Here is a 22816-nt window from a genome sequence, read left to right on the forward strand (position 1 = left end):
TGTGTTTCCATCCTCTCTTCCCCTCTCTCTTTGAGTTAGAGTTACTTAAGCCAAAGAAGAGTCAAGCAGATGCAAGAGGGTGTGACAGAAAGAGGCAAAGTAAGAGTGAGACGGACCGACAGAGATCAGTCAAGGAGCTGTCAGCAAGTCAATCAGCAGACAGCAGAATCTGGTAGACTGGGACAGCAGGAACAATGCTGTGTTGTGTAATTTCCTTTGGTAGCAGTCATGCCTCAGGAGGCAGATTGTGGTTAGACATGACACCCAGGAGTTAAATTACCAAAGAGTGCATTTGTCAGTTACTAACTTTGAAACAAAATAAATTAAAAAAACATAAATCTGTGGAAGCTAAGAGAGATTTTTTCAATTAGGTGGTTTTCTATATTTCATCTTCTCACTCTTTCTCCGTGCCAGTGTGTTGAAGTTGAAGCACATATGTGCAGGTACGAGTTTATGCCTTTGAGTTACTGCACATCTATTCTTCTGTCCTTGTGTTAAAGTGTGTGGGCACACGTGTGAGGATAATATGTGTGTGTGTGTGGATGTGAGACTGTACATGTGTGCCTGTGTATTTTGGTGTGTGCGGTTCGCTTGCCCATACCTGAGCTCGCCAACCTGCAGAGAGAGATGCAATCCCACAGGGTGCAGTCACTGCCAGGTCAGATTAATATCACCGGAACCAGCTGAGCTGCAATGTCTGACCTTGGCTGTGTTTTAGCTAACCTGTGAACTAATGTAATTTAACGTAGCCTGCTTTACAGTGTTACATATTCTGCAGCACAGCTTAAAGTTATGGAATGTAAATAATTTGACAACAGCATTTGAAATTTGGTCCTCAGTGATGACTTTAAATGTCCGAGCAGCCCTTACATAAGTGGACATCTTGCACTACAACAGGAAATAGTAATATGTGAATGTCTCAGATACTGTATATGTGATATACCCGTATGTGATGCACATATACAGACTGTATCTCAACTTCCCTCATAAAGTCTGACATTGCCTTGAGGGAGTAGTTAGCCCCAGCACAGCCAGAGAAGGTTTAAAGTGCCCGAGAGAGAAAAAGAGAGAGGGAGAGAAAAATAGATAATGCAATACCATGACTGAAATTGCTTCTATTAAACAAATGGAATGATGAAAGAAGACGAGGACGTTCTTTTGTTCTTTCATTTTTGTGTCACCACTTCAATGGGCATTTCTTTTTCTTTTTCTTTGCAATTTTTGCCAGTTTTGAAGTTGGAATATGAGATAAAAGAGAAACCCTGTCATTTCCACAACAATTCCTTAACTTATTTCATCTTTCTCTAGTAAGACAGGGTATTAGAGATACGGGTGGAATCATCATCCCAGACGTGTAATTTTGTTGTCGCTGTTGTTTAGCCATTTAATGATTAATATAGATGTTGGCTTATTTGTGTTGTTTTAAAAACTTTTACACACAGGCATCAGCTTTTTCAGAATGTGACAGCTGCATCCTCGCACTAGGGAGCCGCCTGGTACAAACACACTCTTGTAGTGATAACTACTGAACAGCACTGCTGGAGCCTTTTGAGGTTTACATGTCTTGGACAAGGGCACCTTGATGGCTGAGAAGCAGGTGAGCTTCTTGCATTCCCTGCCGGCTTTAAACACTTGCTCAAACACTGCCAGTGAAAAGATACTGTTATCGCATCGTTGCGTAATGTTCAGTCTTTATGTTAGCTAAATAAATTCATCATCAGTGCTCTACCCTACTTTTTTTCTTTTTGCTTGAAAGCTGTGCTCACATCGTGCCCTTCACGAGAAGGCTGATTATCAGGACCATTAACATGAGGGAATGGCAATTCGACTCTTATAACGATGGCGATAAAATGAGAATAAGGGTCAGCGTGGCAGAGGAACCTGGATATATAACAAATGGTAGTTAGAAGAATTAAAGGCAACTTACAGTAGAGTAAGTAATGCGATGGCTAAACAATGCAAACTTAGGGTTCTATAGTCTTATAAATCTAATACGTCATGCAGTGTCACCATGTATAGTGTGTGTTTTGTTAGCCTTGCCAACCAGTGAGACTAACAGTCTGACTCCTCATTCTGCTTCATCTGCTTCTTCAATGCCCTTTCTGGCCTAAACCAAGCATGAGTAAGTAGAAGTGCAGAGAGGATGTGGGGACAAATTACTAGCTTCCTGTTGCTTTTATATGTATATGTGTGTATGTGTGTGTGCGTGCATATGTTGGAATGTGTGTTACTGCTAAAGTAAAGGAGAGGATGTGACTGGAGACAGGTGCATGTTTGAATAAAAGTGTAATTGCATGTGTTTTTTGGGGAGTCGTATGTGCAGACAAGTGTGTGTGTGCAGTAAAAGTGTGTCTCCGTGTCAGGTGGTAATTAATAAAGACAGGAACATTGGCTTTACCACTGTGCTGCCACTCACACACACTGGAAATAAAGACAGTCTTGGTCCAGTGAAGTGCGCCATGGCCAAAACTTTCTTTACCAGTTAAAAAGTAAGCTAAGATCTTGTTTAGCCAATCAGGCTTCCTCTTAATTTCAGTGTCCCAGTTTTGTAGAGCTGAAGGTAGGGATACAGAAGAGCGTGCTATGCATTATTGAGTTTCTCCTTTTATTTCTTTTTAGTCTTGCAGCACTTGTGAATTAATATTGTAGTAATCTGATATGCACAAAAAAAAGAGGCAAACTGTAGTAGACAGGGAGAATGGGTTTCTTAGAGCTTTTGGAGTACTTTGTTCTCCCTTTGAACCCTTCACACAAAACATTAAAGTTCTCAACAAAGTTAACTTGCAAACAAATTGCACAGGCAGGTCAGGGCACTTAGCGAGACATAAAGAGTTCAGCGTGCCCTGCAAACTAACCGCTGGACCTGCACTGTTAGTCTTAAACGCCACTGCAACACAAGCAATCAGAATTTCCTGAACTAAACCAAGTGAGAAGAATATAATAGAAGTTTCTGCTTTATGGTGATACAGGTGAAGTGTGTGTGTAAGTCGCTAAATGTCCTTGAAAGAAGATGAAGAAATTTCAAGAAGTAAAAGAATTTAATATCAAAAGGCATGTTTAAGCTTTAAGAACATAGATTAGTTGCTAGTAACAGGGATTAAAAGATGAACTGTACAATCCTTTTATACAAAATGATTATATTAACTGAAAGGATTCTTTAGTATAACAATAAAGTCTACACACAATCACTGTCCTGCAGTTGCATTCAGTTTATACAGGTAGCCTTGGATGTGTGAGCTTCTGTAATTGTGCCTTCAGGTTTAAAACAGGCAGAAAACACCTATAGAAAGTTTCTGTATTCCTCGTCAGCCAGGCAGCAAACACTTTATAAAGCAAATGCAGTACAAAAGGCAGGGTCACAAGTAAGTGCTTCCATAACTTTAGAGAAAGAATAGGAGGCATGACAAGCAGCACAAGGTCAAAGAAAACAAGGACAGGGAAAATGGAAATCATGTGCCACATGTTTGTGTCCATCTGTGTGTGTATATGTTTGTGCATTTTCCTACTCTGTCGATCTCAATTTAGTGTTTAATGTTCAATTTGAATTTGGCAAGAGCACTCAATAGTGGCTATAGTCGCCTTTAACAATGATTAAGCACAGTATCTAACAAAGTCTGCAAAACCGATGCACAGTGCACAAATTCAATACACTCCTAAGCACAACGGTCACTATGGGCATTTCTTGAAAAACAAAACAAAAATGAAACAAACAAAAAAATGTAGATGAACATGGTACCATCTTGTACTTGCTGGATTGAAGAGTTTTAGACCAGTCAGTCAGCCCTGTATTCAGTAACAACTGTAGTGTCTGGTGGCTTGTGCAGAGACTGTATAAGGAGCACGAGCTGTTGCCTACAATTTAGGCAACAGTTGCATTTCTTTATTTTGGCATCGGCTCGGGTTCACAGTAGCTTGCATTGGTTTACGACAAGTAATCAGTAAAATCCACACAGCTTTCCTGTGCGGGACTCTACAACAGAATGCAGTATTCACAAGTGTTATCTTAGCCTGGAGGAAACATGAATATAAGATTGTAGAGCCTTTCATTCTCAAATCCCTCATTACTGCGCGTGTACGAGGAATACAACCGGCTGTTAAAACTTTATTTTAGGTAAATTATTCACGTTTGGCTCCAAAATGTGGTTTTGACAAGGCGTGTTTGCACATCACTAACATTTCTCATGCCAGTAAGAACACTGCCAGGGAGTATGAATAAATTCCTCCAACATCACCGGACACAGTTTGCATTATTAAACTCACCAGCAATCTGTATAACTTGGGCAGACCGAAGACTGGTATCCCAGCAACGGCGGCTGAAGCGCCAACGTCATCGCCCTCTTCAAAACTGGTCCCAGTGCGACATCAGAAACTGAACCACAGATGGGTGTAAAAGTTGTTTCCATTTACAAAAGACAGCGCTTCAAACTGTCTCTTACAAAGTGGGAAATATAGATCATGTTGTTGGAAAGAAGGAATTATGTGTGCCTTTGTATTTTATTTTTTTTAGTACATTGTTGTGAACGGATGGCCCCAAAACACCTTCACATAAACAGACTTATGATCTCAGAACCTCATTTTTTGTGTTTTCATTTTTTTTAATAAATACTTTTACATTATTTTACATTCATGTACGTGTACAATTCTGTCTGTTTGTTTGCACCATGAACTTAAAGCACTGGATTACTCAAAATATGTCAGGATCATGAAACTAGAGATGGGAGCAGGTGAGTGTGAACTCAGTTTAGGATGAAAAGAAAAGGGCGTAAAAGTGTGAGAGCTTGAGTTTGAGTCACCATTAAGCTATTGTTTTCTTTGCATTTTTTCTGTTTATCTCGCTTTATTAAAATCGATAAAGAGACAGGCGACATTTGTCAAGTGCTTTAAACTGACGTTGTGGTAAAGTCTAATGGAACGATATTTTTTAACCAAATATTAAAAAAAATCCCACCAGCCGACAGTTACTGAGCTTTGAAGTAGTTTAGTTTTAGTTTAGTTTTATTCTGTGTATAGTATTAAAACTGATGTCATGGTCGTTGATCCAGTATTTTGAGTTTGATTCTGGAGTTGTTTTATTTCTTTGAAATTACAAAATAGTTTTTTTAGTTTCTGTGTATTTTATTCTCTTGTGCTTCTGGGTTTGATTATAGTGCTCCTCTGTCCCTCACTCCCTCAGCTCAGTCATGTCTCTGTGTTTGTTTGGCCTTTTCTTTCTTTCTAGTTGTCTTGAGTCTGGATCTCCATCTCTGTGTTTATGTTTCCTGTTTTATTTTGATAGTTCATTGTGTGTGTTATGTTCTGCTTTCCCTTCCTTAGTTCATTAGTGGATTCAGTTTAGGTGTTCCCCAGGTGTTTCCACTCTATCCCTACCTGATGTGTGTATTTAGGTCTTCAGTTTTCATTTCTTCTTTGTCATGTTGTTAACTTATCTTCCCTCCTATGTGCGCGATGGTTTCTCAGTGTAGAAAATCTTTAGTATATGCCTAGTTTAAATCCTTACATTTTCAAAGTTCAGCACTGAAGCTGTATCTGGAGTTAAAAATGTGCAATTTGCTGCCGGTTTTAAAAGAATATTCTGGGATAGCGTGAATGCACATGTTGGTTTTCTTTTTCACTGATTCTGCTTTAACCACTTCAGTTTAGTTCATGGTTTGTGGACTTTTAATATCTAATATGGAATAACTGAATAAAAATACACAAACAAAAAACTATTTAAAAAAATCTTGCGGAGCCACATTGTTACTCACTATCATTAAAAAATGTACAAGTGGTGTCTTGTTGTCGTATGGGTGTAACGTAAACAAAAAGGCAGGGAAACATTCACCTTACTGCTGAGAAATTAACATCACAAATAGACGGATCCCAGTGTTGATGATGTCTCTCTCGCTTTGTCTCACTCCCACCTACTCCCGCTCTGTGTCACCTCAATCATCAACCGTGCTACTCTCAGATTGTTTGTTCTCCTTTCATGAAGCACCTGTGAAGCTCGGGGATCCGGTCTCCATGTCTGCAATTAGAGGCATATATTCAGGGAGCCTAACCAATCACGAGGAAATCGATTGCGAGAGCGAAAAGACAGAAAGTTCAGCCCATACCCCTGTGGTTTAAAGAGCAAGCAATTAACTTTTGTGTAATAATGAGAGGGATTGTTCACACTGTACGCTATACAGTGTTGCTTGTATCGATACATTCATTTTCCATTGTTTAGTCAACATTTCCTGCCTGAAAAAGATGATCCGAACATATTCTATTTTTCTTTCTCGTCACCTTTGGGAGTTGCTGCTCATTGAAAACAAAATATAGACTTCATCCTCAGAGATATAAGGGAAATTATCTTAAATAAAAAACTCAAAATATACACTACGGGAATAGAAAATGTAAATTCATGGTAACAATTCAGTTCACACTGGATCTGTCATTTCAGCACTTGCCAAGGCTGAGCCACTCTTTCCTGCTTCCTTCTCTTACTGAGCCTTCAGTGCTTTTTTTTCTCCTTCTGTTTATAACAAGGGATCATGTCAGCCCATTAGACCCCTGTTGAAATATGGATGAAGAGATGAGAGAGATGAGGGCTTAAAGTTCCTTTCTCAGCCCGATCCTCTTCATCCCCATCTTCTCCTTCTGATCTTTGTTATCCTCACTTCCCTCTGTCAGTTCAGAGAATGATGAGTGTGTTGTTTGTCTGCTATTCAGAGGAAAACCTTCACAAAACATATTCTCCCGAGGAACTGGCTTGTTCATTTCACAACGTTGTGTGTTTCTTGCTGACTGTATGTTTAATACATAACTTTTTTTTTTCTTTTATCAGGTAGCAGTGTTATTCTATCTAACTGAGTTACAATGTATTGGTTCTGGTCAGGTGGGTCCATCTTAAATTAAATTGACCATTTGCTTCAGGCGGTCTCTAAAAACAACACAGAACATTAAAAATAATCACAGTTTCTAAATCTTAGAGCAGAGATTATGAGACCATATGGACAGATTTACACAGTGGCTCTTGTCACATTACATGGCCCCCGAGGAGAGCTGTATGCTACGAGCTTCCCAGAAAGACTCCCTCAGAGTTATTGTTAAGCTCACGCTGCGCTTTTCTGTTTGTCTCTCGTTGCAAAAAGGACGAGTACGTAATAAAAGGCCCTAGCCTTGCAACACAGATTGTTACACAGATGACAATCACTCACAGTGCGTAACAAATTTAATAGACCACCTGTCATTAAAAAAAGAAAGCAGATTTATTTTAGAAAACAGTCAAAAACATTTTTAAAAACAAAATAATATCTAAATCTATCTATAATAAATATATCTATAGATAATAAAACTATAAAGGAAGTCACAATTTTATACCCAAATATCAGTCGGCACACTGGACTGCTCTGAGAAGTCAGAAAAATCACTAAAACTATTTTTTTATTATGCTTTAAGTAATGCGAGAAATGCAAGTAAGTAACTATAATTTGGTTTTTTAATTAATAATAATATTTTGCTTTACTATTTTTTCTGCTGTTTTGTAAAACACTAAATTTGGAAAGTTAAAATAATTATTTTAATTATTTGCTGAAAATGCACATACTGGTAGATTAACTATTAACGAATTTGATAATTACTGATATTGTTGATTTAGGACAGCTGTAGCATAAACCTTACATTGGGTGGCGGCCTAATAATTATTTTAAGCACTGTATGTGTTTAAAATTGTGCATTTATGGTTTTAGTAAGCTTAGGACTTGCTTTCTTTCATTCTTAATACACAACTTTTGTGTTTTTGATTATGTCTCTTCAAAAATACATATGTAACGTTTATGTGACTATTTCACAACTTTATCACTGAATCTTCCACTGTCAACAAAACCACCTGGGATTTATGGTGTTTGCTCATGAAATCATGGACACCTTTTTACAAACATTGTTTGGTAAATGACAAACACAATGCTAATCTCTACAATAACTGCAAAAGTCCTTGATGGAGTTTCTTATCTCCAAAGGTGGGTTTTTACTTGGCGTCCTTGATCGTGATATACAGTATTTATCAGTGACTGGTAAATATGCTATCATATAATGTTGTTGTAGGTCTTAAGGACGGGGGACAGGCCTGTGCGTTTAGACTTTCAGTGTAGACTCTGAAGCATCTGTCCCTGAACTGGTACAAAGACTTTGAGTACATCTGTAAACTTTAGCATTGCAAATCTTCAGCACACTGAGGCCAGATTAGTCAAAGCTAGAGAAACACATGCATGAAGGATGATGGATTAACAGAGGCAGCACTGCACATTTGTTGTACAGCAAGAATCTGTGTTGCAAATTCATCGGCACTATTTCTAAGTGCCACGATTCTCGAAGTTAGATTAGAAAACAATGCCCGGCACTGCGCCCATGAAACTCGGCCATAGCGGCCGTAACGAGGTGGGAGGATGGTGGAGAGATCACGGAGCAGATGGCATCACCACATGTGACCAGTCAAAGTTGCTATGAATGACTAAAGATGTTCAAATACCATTTTGAAACTCTCAACTGCATTTCTTGATGGGAATATATATCATGTCATTGTCATCTTTACTTTAAAAACAAAAAAGGCAAACTTTTTAGTCGTGACAACAGAATACATTACAGGCAGAGAGAAAGACAGATGGCTGCAGGGAGGTTGAGGGTTGGTGAGGATGGTCGCTTGTCACATCAGAGTCTGACTAGTCCCTGTAGATGTCAGCAGCATAGTCCTGTCATCGCATCTTTTTTTCCTCCTTCTCTTTCGCTCCTTCTTCCAATGCTCTGACCCTGTGTCGAATTCAAAGTAATGGCTTGTGAGGACACTACATACACTGCTATCCACTGACCTCCCAAATTCTCTCCTCTTTATCTGTTTTCTAGCTTCTCTTTTTCTCCTCATGCATGTCTCTTCTAAAATATCTTTGCTTGCTTCTATTACCAACATCTTTTTCACCCCTGACTTGCCTTTATACTTTCAGTTTATATTGGCCTCCCCTCTGTCTGTCTTTCACTTTCCTCCTCTTCATCTCACTGAGTCATGCCGTTCTTTCTCTTTCTAATACACACACACAAACAGACACACACACACACAGGCAGAGAAAGTATTGGCTTATATTTCCCATGGTATCTGCAATACATTCAGCTTCACTGGCGGCAGCAATGTACTGGAGCAAGGCACCTGCTGTGCAGAGCTGATATGAGGAGAAAAACACATACACAGTCGCACACCTAAACACACACTCACACCGTGGGCTTTTAAATGCTCAAATATGGGTAGAAAATGCAATAAACCTCTTCCTGTAAATGCAGATATTGCGTATAAGTTGTACACAATTATAAAATCAGTGATTCAAGAAAAAGTAAGTGAACCCCATTTGAGAGAAAAATCTTAGGACTGAATGCGCGTGCTAGTTATTTAGACTCTTGCTAGACGTTAACAGCGAGCTAAGGGTTAATGCTGAATGCTCAGTGAGGTAAAGTGAAAGAGTCCCAGAGTTACAGTTAAAAGCTTAGAGGAATGATTGGAGCCTTTTGGACAGAGGCAGTTAGAGTCTAGACCTTAAACCAATAGATGTACTATGGAATGACCTCAAGAGAGCTGTTTACACCACACATCCAAAATTCCTCCTTAACACTGCGCAGGTCTGAGAGAGCAAAAGAGACAGCGAGAGAGAGAGAGAGCGTTTGAGATTATTGCTCCCAAAGGAACTGCAACCAGTTATTAGATCACTTTTTCTTTTTTTCTCCCATCAGTGCTGTGAATGTTTTTGTGCATTTATTAAATAGATGAAAGATTCTAATTGTGTTTTTCATCCAAAAGTATATTGTGTTTCTTTATTATGTAAAAGCCGAACATAGCTTCCAAGTCTGAAATGTGGTTGGATTGTGGTTGGAATAAAGAAGCCTGACTGTATGTAATTCTATGAGAAAACGACCTTACTTCCAACTTTGATTTATGACCCCAGTCGACATTTTTCTAATGAGTTTATCGACTCAATCGCTGCCTTATTTAATTCCTCATGATGTTCATTTTTTTTTAAATTGTGATACCAATTAAAGTAAAATGGACAATAAAGCAGTGTATGCTTTAGGGCGTGGCTACGTTATGACATACAGGTGACTTGAGCATTGGACGCCCTCAGTTTCCCAGTTAGATACACACCCTCGTTCATAACCGGACTTCACAAAACACTGGGTGACGTCATCCATCTTTTATACACAGTTTACATTTTCAATGTGATTTGAAGGCCAGATCACATTTATCACCAACGGATGTGAATCCTAAACAGCTCGTCTGGCTCACTGCACATGTTTTACAATTACTGGTCTAGAAATATATTAAAACACAGGCACACAAACACCAATATTGACGAGTTGGGTTCGTGTTGTCTGTGTGGCTGGAGGCAACCTGTCTGCTCCCGTTGCCTTGGTTACACACCATAGGCTTGTCTTGAGAGGTGCTCTGGGTCTCAGCCTGCCATGTCGGGCTGTGTGGTCGGCGCTGTTCGTCTGTTTCCTTTCTGTCTTTGTCTCTCTCTGCGGGCGTGTGCGAGCCTGTGCATGGGATTGTATCTTCCGACACTGCTGGAGAGCGCATAGCATATTATGTGGCAATTTTACAAGTAATAAACAAATCATAAGTGCAATTATCAAATGAGAGTGCAGTTGCTCGGTTGCTGTAATGAGTCCACTGCCTTATGTTGCTGTTTTATAATTACTTTTTTATGTCAAAAAACCTTTCAAGAGCATGCTGGCACAAGCAGAAACGGCCGAGCATTTCTCATTTGCGAGACAAACACTATAGGCAGCACTACTGCACATTTAAATTGAGACCCGAAGGTTTGCTTTCTTCGGAAGAATTTTTAGTTTCCTTTTTTCTTCTTTTCAGTTTCCAGTGAGACACTCCTGCAATAAAGCATGGCTTCAGCAACTGCACAAAACCTCTTTACATATTTCTGATAGAGTACATTTGACTGTGGTCTCCAATTATAGCTCTAAAATGAACAAAAACACAGTCTGCATGTATCCAAATTGCTAATATTGGCTGACATGGAATTTTGTGAAAGCCTGTCATGGACTTTATGCTTACAGAGTGTTAAAAGAGCAGCTAGTAATGCTTATGTCTGACTTTATACAATATATAGTAAATGATATGCTAATCTGCTATGTCCTTGAATCAGAGGTGAAACTCACTAAATTTAATCATAGAAAATTTTTTAAGTAAATTGAATCAATTAACTCCCCTTTATCTCGTTTTCAAAACATGGGCAATTTAATAAAATGCAAACTCCAGCTGATAAAGGCAGAATTTAATAATAATAAGAAGAAAAACAGGCTTGATTTGATTAAAGGTTTTGGTATTCATCACAGCTGTTATTTATACAGCCATTCATTTGATAATTTATGTTTTTACAGGCAAAACTATAAGTGACACTACCTGTATTATATTTATTTGAATATATATTTATTAAATTCACATATTTACTTCCCCTGATATACTGTACTTCCATATATGCTTTCATGTGTTTTAATAAATCATTGCACCTAGTTCCCTATAGGTTATATGTGTGTATGAATTCAGTCACTGCACCATCACATTCTGTGATTTTATGTTACTTTGTATAATTATGTACTGCAGGATGTGACTCTTACCCCTCCTTTACTGTTGCTGCCTGTGAAAATGGGCTTTTTTTCCTGTATTTATTTAAACCCGTGGATTTTTACATCGATAGTCCTGCGTAGTGTTTTATACACCCTCCTCCTCCTGTGCGATGGCTATTTTTGACCTTAGTGTGAAAATTACAGTGGAAAAACGCATAGCCATTAGACAGCTACCTTCGTTTTAAAATTTGCACTTTATACTGTAGCACGCTTGCTATCATTTGGCAGTCTCAAATGACCTTAACGTCATCCTTTGCTCTCTTAACTGATCCCTGTTTAACCGCACTACAAGATACTCAAGTTGTAACAAATGTTTTGCAGCGTTATACATATTTTTTCCACAGGCGAATCTGTGCTTGGACATTTTAGACCCCATCCTATTCACTGCACGACAGACACTTTTTCAAAAAGCCTTTTGTATTATGAGGAAGGCCTTATCTTAAAGTCTGCTGGCATTGTTATTGAGCAAAGAGGGATTTTGGTGCGGGTGAAATATGCAAAAATATAATCCCTCAAATTTCAAATGATGCTTTGAATGGGAGGGGCAGAGAGAGAGCATACAGGAGCATGAGTGTATTTTCATATGCAAAGTTTCTCTAGGAGTATGAAAGTGAAAGTTACATTTGCTGAGACAAGCATTGCAGCACTTACAGAGCGTATACTGGAGTTTGCTTGAATCTTTTAAGAAGGTGGTTTACTTTGTTACTCTAGGTGTGCCAATGTGTGCATGCTCTTTCAGCTGGATTGCTTTTAGCCCCGCCACCCCCATTACGCACAGGAGAAGGGCTTTGTTTGGAATATTAAGAAGTTTCTTGTGTCTCAGTTTTTTAGCAGTTGACTACTCAAGGACAGCAAGGGCTCAGCAGGAAACTTAAGGCACAAAGATCAGAGTTGGCAGACACTAGAGAAGGATGGACAGAGAGGCTTTTTGGACCAACAAGCAAGCAGAAACGAGGCCAAGCTGCCAGAGGGCAGGACAGAGAAAACCAGCTTTACAAACCACCCAGACAGACACATAGATAGGCTCATTGATCAATTTTCCCACAAGGCACTAGGAAATTATGTGGGATAAAAAGAGGGATGAGAGCTAAACGAGGTAGGTGGGGAGCTCACTGGCAGTTTGCCTCACTCACACATCACGGAGAGGGATACCAAGAGAGGGGTCGACAGGGAGAAAAGCAAGGGCATAATACAGCAGTTATGCAGTCAAAACAAAAAGTGTGACTGTCTGATGGCAAGGACACTGGGCAGATTCACTTCTATTGGTTTGAACACTAGTTGACCCAGGCGTCATTCATCCGTACTGATGGATTCTTCCTCCAGCAGCTGAAGCCCTCTATGCACTGTATCACAGACAGTAGATGAGGTTGTGACACACGCTACAGCTACGGCTTTTCTGAAGGCAAATTATTTCAAAACACAGTCCACTAGATGGGATAGTGTTTGTCACAGACATGCTGAGAGGAAGACATGCGTATGACTACGAGTTTTCGTAAAGAAGTCCCGGCTTACTGGACTACACTTTAAATGTAAAGATGAACTGAATGTGTGTAACTGTATATGACTTAACATGCTTTGTTCTCACAGAGACAAGCTTTGTCCTCAATAGAATTTCCACACACACATGCATGCACATATGCAGGCAAAATGAGGGAATATCGCACAAAGAGTGACCGATTTATTTCAGTCATAAGTCCCACGGTTTGCATGAGCACAAACACACAATTTACAGCAACAGTTTACAACAACAGTCTTCTCAAAGTGATTTGCATTGTAACATAGAGACTCTTTAGTAATAGATTTAGTTTATCTGGTGCACTTCTTTAATGGAGTCCTACATTTTCTATTGATTATGTAAAGTCCTGCAAGCCCTTACACACAGTGTGGGAGAGATGTGCTACTTTTATAAAAGAAATAAGAACCACACAGAAATAGAATTGGGTTGCTGAATTATTTACACAAATAGGAAGCCAAATTGTCATCACACAGGCCACTTTTTTCCTGCTCATTCTCAGTCGCTACACATTACACTGCACAGGAAAATGAAATAAAAGCATTAAGCTTAGAATTCATATTTCATGTGCAGTTCTAAGGCATCGCAGCACATATGTGAGACTAAATCTCAGGGATTTTAACACAAACTGATTCTGTGTCTGCTGAAGTACAGCTAAAAATCACGGTGTTTGTGTTATCAAAGTATATACAGTATTGTGCAAACATTTTAAGCGTATAGTTTGCTAGAACAGCGGGAAATAGCTGCAGCAATTTATTGAACTGTGTAAGCATACATAAGGCAAAAACAGACTGTACAATTCTAACACAGTTGTAGTTAGTACCGGGTATGACCAGCTTTTCTTCAACACAACCTGGACTCTCTCTCAACTTTCTAGTCATTTCTTTAAGTAGTCTCCTTAGGAATAGTTCTCCAGGCTTCTTGAGCTCTTCTTTGGATGTTCTTTGCCTTTTGTTCTGTTCTCTGTCAAGATGACGCCACAGTCCTTTAATAATGTTGAGGTCTGGGCTCTGGTGAGGCCAATAGATGATAAATGAAAATGAAGCCATTGCCAGTTGTGCTTTCCAGATGTGATTGCATGGTGAATCAAACCCTGACTTTCAGTTCACCTGCTGCTGTAGATAGTTTTTATGTCCAGTTGAGATATGATATACGTTTGGGGTTAATAACTTTTTGGAATCATCATGCTGATCTAAAAATGCTATGATACCTTTTAGTCTGTTATTTTTGTCATTTTTTTGTGATTCAACTACAGAAATATGAACAAATTATGTGTTTTGGAACAGTTCAGTAACAAAGTGGCTAAAAAAAGGTTTTTTGCTATGTTGTCACAGGTAAGTGTTGCATAGCTTAACAAGCAAGAGAAACCTTCTTCTGAAAATGGTGAGGTACAAGGACTGGACTGAAAATTAGTAAAACAGGAGCCAGTGTCCAAAACAATAATAAATAAATAAATATTAAAGTTAAAAAAAACTTTTACGAAAGCCCTGTGAACTATTGCTCAAGACCACTTTCAAAAATCACAAGAAAATGGCCCTTGGAAGCACGATGTAAAGAAGTGAGAGGAGGCTGAATTTATGCATAAAAATGTGTAGAATGTGATATTTTCAAAGAAAGGTAAATGCATTGGGTTCTAAAACACTGTTCTGACTGTTCGCCCCCCCCAGTCCTCATGGTTTTTACCTTCAGTTAGTAAAAGCTCTTTTTAAGCTCAGTTAGTTTACAGCCTCTGGTGTATTTCTCTATAACTTGGTATTCTTGCATGTCAAGAACATGTGTAAATATTTTTGAAACTTATTTTCTGGACACATGCTTTCTTCACAGTGTTCATGAAGATTACAAAGAATGAAGTATTTTCTGGAAATTATCTTTCAGTCCTCTGAGCAAGTGCATAACCACTCGTATAGAAAAATCATTGGTAGCCTTAAACTTTTGTCATACAGACAGAAATGTTTTGAATTTGTAAAACAGATTTGTGCAGGGAATAAGTCCTTGACGAATTCTAAGTAGCAGACATACAACCTGTTGACAGGTTAAATATTTTGCACATTATAATTAATCTCAGCTTCAAGACTGCACCTGTAAAATGTTCAGATGCTGCAGTCAGCAGGGAGTCCAAAAGTAAGTAAGAAATGTACAGATGTTTTGCATCAGAGCTCACCATTTTTACATTTTTATGAATCAAATTTTTTTTTTCTTTCTTAAGATGGCTTCTACTTTCAAAAGTAGTGGAAATGTGGCGCAAGTGTCATTTTGTTGCTGGATTCCATTACGAAGACAGACAGAGAGACGGAAAAAAAAATCAGGGAGACAAAAGTGAGGATCCTGAAGTGTTTTGTCAAAAACGAAGACCGAGAGCTCGATAAAGGCGGAAAGCCCTGAATAGAAGAAAAAAAAAGGATGAAAGAAGAGGGCAAATGTCTGACGAAATGCGTATTGACGCAGAGGGACAGGCATAAAAATAGGTAGAGACGTGGAAAAGAGGAGAAGGGAGAAGATGAGAAGAGAATAAAGACATAGAGGAGGCCCTGCCCGCATCCTAAGAAGATTAGACGTACAGCGAGGGGAGAAGAAGATGCTAAAGAGAGAAAAAGACAGAGACAGAACATCCTCAGTCACACGCAGACCGTCTCTGCGTGGGTTACATTTTGAGTTAATACTGCACATGTAACAGCTTTAATAGAACAATCAAATTAAATGCTGAAGTTCAATAACAGCATGCCTCCCTTCTTTTCTCCTCAAAGCATCCTTGATGTCAGCCTCTGTTAGCACCCGCCCTACATGATTAAGGAGTGACATGACCATGCAACAGGAATCAGCTGGGCGTGAGTCAGCGCCTGCTGCTTCGCTCCCTGGGGAGAGAAAGGTTCAGGGTCACTATGACAAAGAAAGTGAAATCAAACCAATGCTGAGTCACTGCACATGTCAGTGCAGATGTTGCTGATACTGCTGGCTTTCATGGGATGGAGGTGAGGTGTCCACGGGGTGTGAGGGAGTTGTTTTGCATGTAATGAAGGAGATGTTGTGGATGTCTAGACTGTGCACCGTCAAGCGATTGTTTGAGACGGCTCAGCATATAGGTTGAGACATGGTGCGTTGGCATAGCTTCTGTCCATCTTCCCCTGTCTTGGTTTTGTTTACAGTCCAAACAGGCTTTCGTCTTCTTTTGTCTGCCTCACTTATTTTCTCTCTGCAAGTTCATACCATGCCTCTGTTCTTGGCTCTCACTTTGCTAACACAGAACCTCGGGGCACGTTCTTTAGTGGTGCTATGGGAGCGATACACAAACACGTAAACACACATTCTCATGTGTGCACGCACATTTTTACACACAGAGGCCTGATTGATTTTTCATTGCCTGCCGAGGTGTAATATGTCCCAGAGTGTTTGCATTTGTTTGACGTTTCTTTTTTTTGCTTTTTTGCTAGTAGGGCTCAATTGTCCATCATTTGGTAGGAATGAAAATAAAAAGTAGAGAACAAAAATAGAAGACAGAGAAGAAGTGACAGCTGGGAAAATGGAAATGATATTGAGAATGAAGAGTTACAGAACGCAAAGGGAGAAAATAAAATTGTAACCCAAAGGGGACAAGATACTTATTTCAAAGAAGAAATTGGTGCATAGATGGGGAAACAATGTAGAGAAGGCAGACTGACTTTTTAAAAATGCTTCTCTGAACACATTGTTCTGAGATTATTTCTCCATATTTCATTGTTACCCAAGAGAGAAGTGCCTAAGCAACAGCCGAAACAGTGGAGCGGCGCAAGTAGGATGGAGAGAGAGATTCAGATTAATGGATAGTGGATGTAGAATAACAAACATGTTTTCAACCACATATTCCCTGGAAATAAAGAAGTGTTTCACAGTTAAGAGTTTCTTTAAAGTACATTCCCAATTTCTCAAGCACTATAAATTCTTATGTATCGCATGATTTTTCCATTTGTAGGTTTGGTTTGTGATGCATTTGATTAAAAATGAGGTTCGCTTCTGTAAACAGTAGGTTCAATGACAGGTTTCACACAGAAAAACATGTTACAGAAGTTATTATTAATGCTTTTCTGTGAACAACTTATCACAGCAGTAAATCTATTATGTATTTGCTTTTGAACACAAATTGTCCCCATTGTGTCCAGAGGCCCACAAATTATCAGAAAAGATCATCCTCTCTGTTTTCTCCACAGATCATCCAATAGGGATAACAGATTTTATCAGATCACCTAAGTAGTGTAGTGTCACACCTTTGTGACGGGAAATTCAGAGTCAGCATTTGATATTCTTTAACACAGTGTGAACTCTCTTAGAGAAGCTTTCATGTAATTTCTTAGTAGTTTCAAAGCTCTTCTTTGGATGTTGGCTCCTTTTTTTGTTTTCTATCAAGATGATCCCATACTACTTCAGTAATACTGAGGTCAGTCCATGACTGGTAGAGATCCATTGTGCGTTCTTACATCCAGGTATGATTTTACTGCATTTGCAGTGTGTTTGGCCATTGTCATATTGACAAATGAATCCATTGCTTTCCAGATGATATTTAATAGTGGTTTAAATTAGAGATGGACCGATCCGATATTACGTATCGGTATCGGTCTGATATTGACCTAAATTACTGGATCGGATATCGGTGAAAAATAAAAAAAGGAATCCGATCCATTAAATATCACAAAAGCACCTCACAACACTTGCGACATGGCGTAACCCAGCTCATAACCTTAGCACGTTGGAGGAATATGCATCACGTGATAGAGCGGCTGTGGCGTGCCAGACCTGTTGGCGATCTGGTTGAGCATTTGGAGCCTTGATACGTGCTCCGAAACCAGCATTTCGTCTCCGAGAAAGCTATCCCAGAGAAGTAAAGCGTGTAAGTTCATCTCTGAATGTTTGTAAAGCATTGCCACGTTAAGCTTAACAACTGATATATGGAGCGACTGCCTCTCATTCTCTCCCTCTCCTGTTGCTACTTCAATCATGAAACTGATCAATGATCAGCTGATCGGTTTTTCTGTCACGACTCCCATCTCTCTTGTTTGTTTATCGCCCACTTTGCGCCAGAAAGAAGAAACCAGCGGATAAACAACAGCAGAATGTTTAAGCTTGATAAGCTGTTGTTAGTATTTATTTAATATTACTTTCTACACCAGGATCCTTTTCTACATAGTTGACGGCTGGTAACTGTGCAGGGGCGGGTCCAGCAAAGTTTTGCCAGGGGGCCTTATAGGGCATTAACAGGGAAAGGGGGGCACAAAGACATACTTTTCTTTCTTATTCTCATGTCTAGCTTTTAATAAATAATTATATGAATCTTACACAAGTTTTCATCTGATGTAAAATGTATAGAAATCCATTATTGTATATAGGAACTATGTCTATTATATACCCTAGTAAGCTGTAGTACTTTTTCCTTTGGGAAGATACCATGTGTGCAGTCTGCAATTCTGTTGAAGAAAGATGTTGAATCTAGTTAATTATTGTGGAAAAATTTTTGATTTCTGTGCATTTCTTTTTTTACACGTGCATTAAATCAAAGTTGATTACGTCAATTAAGCATTATGAGGTGGAGGGTGGGGGGTGGTTCCCTTTTTTTTTTCTTTTTTTTTTTGCTGGGAGTTGGCAACCCTATTAGTTAGGTTGCTTAATATTTTCGCTAAGTACTCTTTAAAATACCAGAATAGGAAGGATGGTGTAGGTTAAGTTTATTAGATTGATCAGTATTGCTGAACTATGAAATATTTTGGGTGCAGTGTATTTTTTGCATACAGGTATAACAGAATAGCTTTAGTTTAGTTTAGTTTTTTTAAACTTGAGTATGAACTTATACAAAATGTAGCAAGATATTTAAAAAAAAAAAACAACGTTTTATTGATTATAAAATACGCTATATTGGATTTATATCGGTATCGGCAGATATCCAAATTTATGATATCGGTATCGGACATAAAAAAGTGGTATCGCACCATCTCTAGTTTAAATCTGATGGTACATTTCTGCATTTATAATTCCAGTAATTCTTTGACAAGCTCCCCAACAATGCTGTCTGAAATGTATTGCTCCCCCAGACAATGACAGCCTCTGTGTTTACAGATGGCTGTAGACACTCACTGTTGTACCTCTCTCCTGACCTCCTCCATCTATACTGATGACGACTTGAACCAAGAATTTCAAATTTGAGTTATCGCTCCATTAGACCTCATTTTCATGCCATTTTTTTGTGCAGTTTGGCATGTCTCAGCCTTTCCTCCCTGTTTCCCTTTTCATCTCTGATGACACTTTGGCCAACAGTAGCTGGACTTATTGAAGAGACAGATGCATGTCCGGTCACGGCAGATGGCCGCCCCTCCCTTAGCCTGGTTCTTCCGGAGGTTTCTTCCTGTTAAAAGGAACTTAGCACGTTGGAGGAATATGCATCACGTGATAGAGCGGCTGTTTTTCCTTCCCACTGTCGCCAAAGTGCTTGCTCATTGGGGGTCATATGATTGTTGGGTTTTTCTCTGTATGCATTATTGTAGGGTCTACCTTACAATATAAAGTGCCTTGAGGCGACTGTTGTTGTGATTTGGCGCTATATAAATAAAGTTGAATTTAATTTAATTGAATGAATGTCTTGGATCCTGTTTAAAGTCTTTGTTTGACTTTTCATCTCCTGTAGATAGCCTGGCATTTCTTCTTTTGAACTCTACTTGTCCAGTTTCCTCAAAATGTTTAGGGACACACCAATCACCAGCCCAAGATAAGCAAATATTTGTCTCATTAGCTCTTTGGGAATCACCTTTTTGATGCAGAAAAGAAAAGAAAAGAAAGATACCATTTAATGCCTGCCAAACTGTTATTTTTTATGTTTGTTGTCACTTTAGCTAAAGAAATGGAAACAAGTTTTGTTTATGACTGGCTACTACTAACAAAGTGCCTAAAGATACAATTTGAAATTGATTCTTTGCTCATTTGTCTATTATCTGTAGACACACTGGTGCATCCCTTTTTCGTGCTTGAAGAATTCATAAGTTAGTGTTAATTTGCTAAACAAACAAAGAAAAACTAAATACATTATATATATCATTGAAAATAAGTGAAAAAGCAGCCAATGTCCAAAGGAAAACTTTGAAAGAACTCCAGAAAGCCTGGAGAACTATTGTTGAAGTTACACAAAAACTTATCTCCTTGGGGCCAAAATATAAAGAAATGAGGTATGACACAAGACTTTGAATAACACTCTACATCAGGTGTTGAGCTGGAGCATCTATGCTCATTAAGTCATAAACCCTCTGATGCAAAATAAAAGAAAAAACAACAGCTACAATCACTTATTATTTTTTGCCATTAGTCACAGAAAAAAGCACTGCATTCCTTCTGGCACTTTTAAAGGTGTGAGCCCTGATAGTCAATGCTCCTTCCTAGCATTATCACCAAAACATAACCCATCTTCACACGTACAAGTTTGCTGCAAAACCTGTTTGTAGTTAGCTGCTCGCCTCAATCTAATTAAAGCTGTTATTGCCTTTGATTCCCATTCATTCCTTTCTCTGGTTATGTAAGCAATCTTCTGTACTGCTGAGTTTGTGTTTTTTCATTTGCACCCCCCTCCCCACCAACCGATCCCAATGGAAATTGCTGCGCTGAGCTAGTAGTTATGTTGTTTACATAAAAGCTACATTTTTCTTGTTGCCAGTCTAAATCATCAAAATACCAAGCATGAAATCTTAGTAACATCTTTTCCACTCATTCACTCGCTCAACTGGGTCACTCTCTCAGCTCTGGTGTGTCTCATTAAACTCTCATATATGTTCAGTCCAGTTTCCAGTCACTTGTCACGGTATTTTGCATGCCTCACCGGCTCTCACTGGCTGTTGTTGGTCTAAGAAGCAGCTTCATCGACTCATGTACATGATGAAACAAGTAGAATAACAAAAATAATGAATATGAAGCTAACGTGAGTTCCTGAAGGGGAAGTCTTCGCTGTGAACTAAACATTTACAAGTATGCAGCAGCCGCAGTCAGCCGTTTCCATTGTTTCCATCCTAGAGCAACTTCAGGTCACGCTAAGTGAAACGTCTTTGCTTTGAACAAAGCACATCAAATGCTTTCTTTTTTTATGTTTACTACAAGAGTGAATTTACTCCTGACTTCTGAGTATCTAGAGAACCGCTACATAATTTTTGTTTTGGATGTCGTCATAACAACCCTTTGTATGAGCAAGTTCATACAATATAACTAAACATAGCTATATTTTGTCAGTCCCACATGTGTTTGTTTCTGATGGTATTTTAATACAGCTACCCTGCAATGGGCACTGAAACAGCCTGTTTTAGAAAACTACAGCTTATCCAGGCATTGTAAAAGTAAATTATGTGTTAAAAAATGAAATACATATTTTTGGGGCAAATCAGACCTATTTTAACTTGTTAGAGTTGCTTACACTAACTTGCTTTTACTTGCATGCCATCAAAGAGATTGAGATCCCCAATGCCTCATACATGTAGGGCTGTTTGAGTCCTAGGGACTTTATATTTAGCCCTGTGTGAGTTGGTTAAAGTATAATCACTGTGCTGAGAAGTGCAATGATGTAAAAAACAGGAGGACTTTCTGTGCATGGGAAAAAATAAGAAGTAAACGGGGCACCTCTGGACTCATGTCAAGAGTGATCGCAGCAGGAGTGGAGAGAAGAAGCATAAATTTGAGAAAAAGTGATGTTCCGTGTAATTAAAAAATAAAAGTGTGGGTTCTCTGGACCTCACCATGAGAAGATGGCTTATCTAAAGGAAAAATTTTGCAGATTTTAAAATGAGGAGTACAGGAGGATTAACCATGACCAAGCAACTGTGATCTAAAAATTAGATTTACAATTCTCTCTTTTCTCTGCTCATTTTGCTGTGTTGGATTGAAGCCCTGAGGAAGTTGGTGGACTATACTGAGTCACTGCTTCCATATTTGGACTTTGTCAAGAATTGCATTATTGGCAAGGGTGTACTTCCTCTTCTCTGTCCCACTCTTCTCGAGAGTGGTATTAGAAACCCTCATCAGAACAGAGTTGATTAGTTAGGTAATAATAATGATTTAAGTGATTTAACTATGATTCATATTATGTGACTGAGCTGCTAAATTGCTTAAATAAAAGTTCCTATCTGCATTTAAAGTCTAAACTTGTGGACACTCCCTTCTTGAGTCTTTGTTTAACAGTAAAGGCAAAACTTGTGTATGAGTATTACAGATTTTAATGGTTTTTACAGGTTGTTCTAGCCCATAAAACAGATTCCTGGGGCCTATTTTCCTGGCTTTGAAAGTACAACCTAGCCATTTTAACGAGAGCAGCGATCATAAGGAGGAGAGGCGTGGCTGCTGATTGAACTATTACAGTTGCTAGTTAGTTGCATCAGCAGAGGATACTGAGGTTGGCATCCAGACGTAGGCAGAGCTAAGCGAGTCTCAGTCTAAGTAAATTTCTGCATAGCCTATTATTCATAAGACCAGAAATTCTGACCCTTTAAAAAGAGATCCGGTCCAGACTTCCTGTACATGGGTAACTGGGCTCTAACAATACCACACACAGACACACTGTTACATCTTAGTACCAAAGAAAGTAAGTTCAGTCAGCATCAAGGTTTATAAGAACAAAAGATTTTAAGCTCATTTTGTGAAGGGAACAAATACAGAAGAGAAGACAGAAAATAAAGA

General features: G+C 38.8%; 1 protein-coding gene across 1 annotated transcript in view; it reads left to right on the forward strand.

Annotated features, from left to right (window-relative positions):
• Positions 1-1567: 1567 nt before the first annotated feature.
• The window catches only part of LOC134626127 (voltage-dependent T-type calcium channel subunit alpha-1I-like), a 116973-nt gene continuing 95724 nt past the window's right edge, over positions 1568-22816 (forward strand). Inside the window, exon 1 of the mRNA XM_063471656.1 lies at positions 1568-1597. Within this exon, the coding sequence (XP_063327726.1) occupies positions 1583-1597 (15 nt within the window). The 5' untranslated portion in view covers positions 1568-1582. The remainder of the gene's footprint in view (positions 1598-22816) is intronic.

This window comes from Pelmatolapia mariae, linkage group LG4 (genome assembly GCF_036321145.2).
Source record: "Pelmatolapia mariae isolate MD_Pm_ZW linkage group LG4, Pm_UMD_F_2, whole genome shotgun sequence".
Taxonomy (NCBI): domain Eukaryota; kingdom Metazoa; phylum Chordata; class Actinopteri; order Cichliformes; family Cichlidae; genus Pelmatolapia; species Pelmatolapia mariae.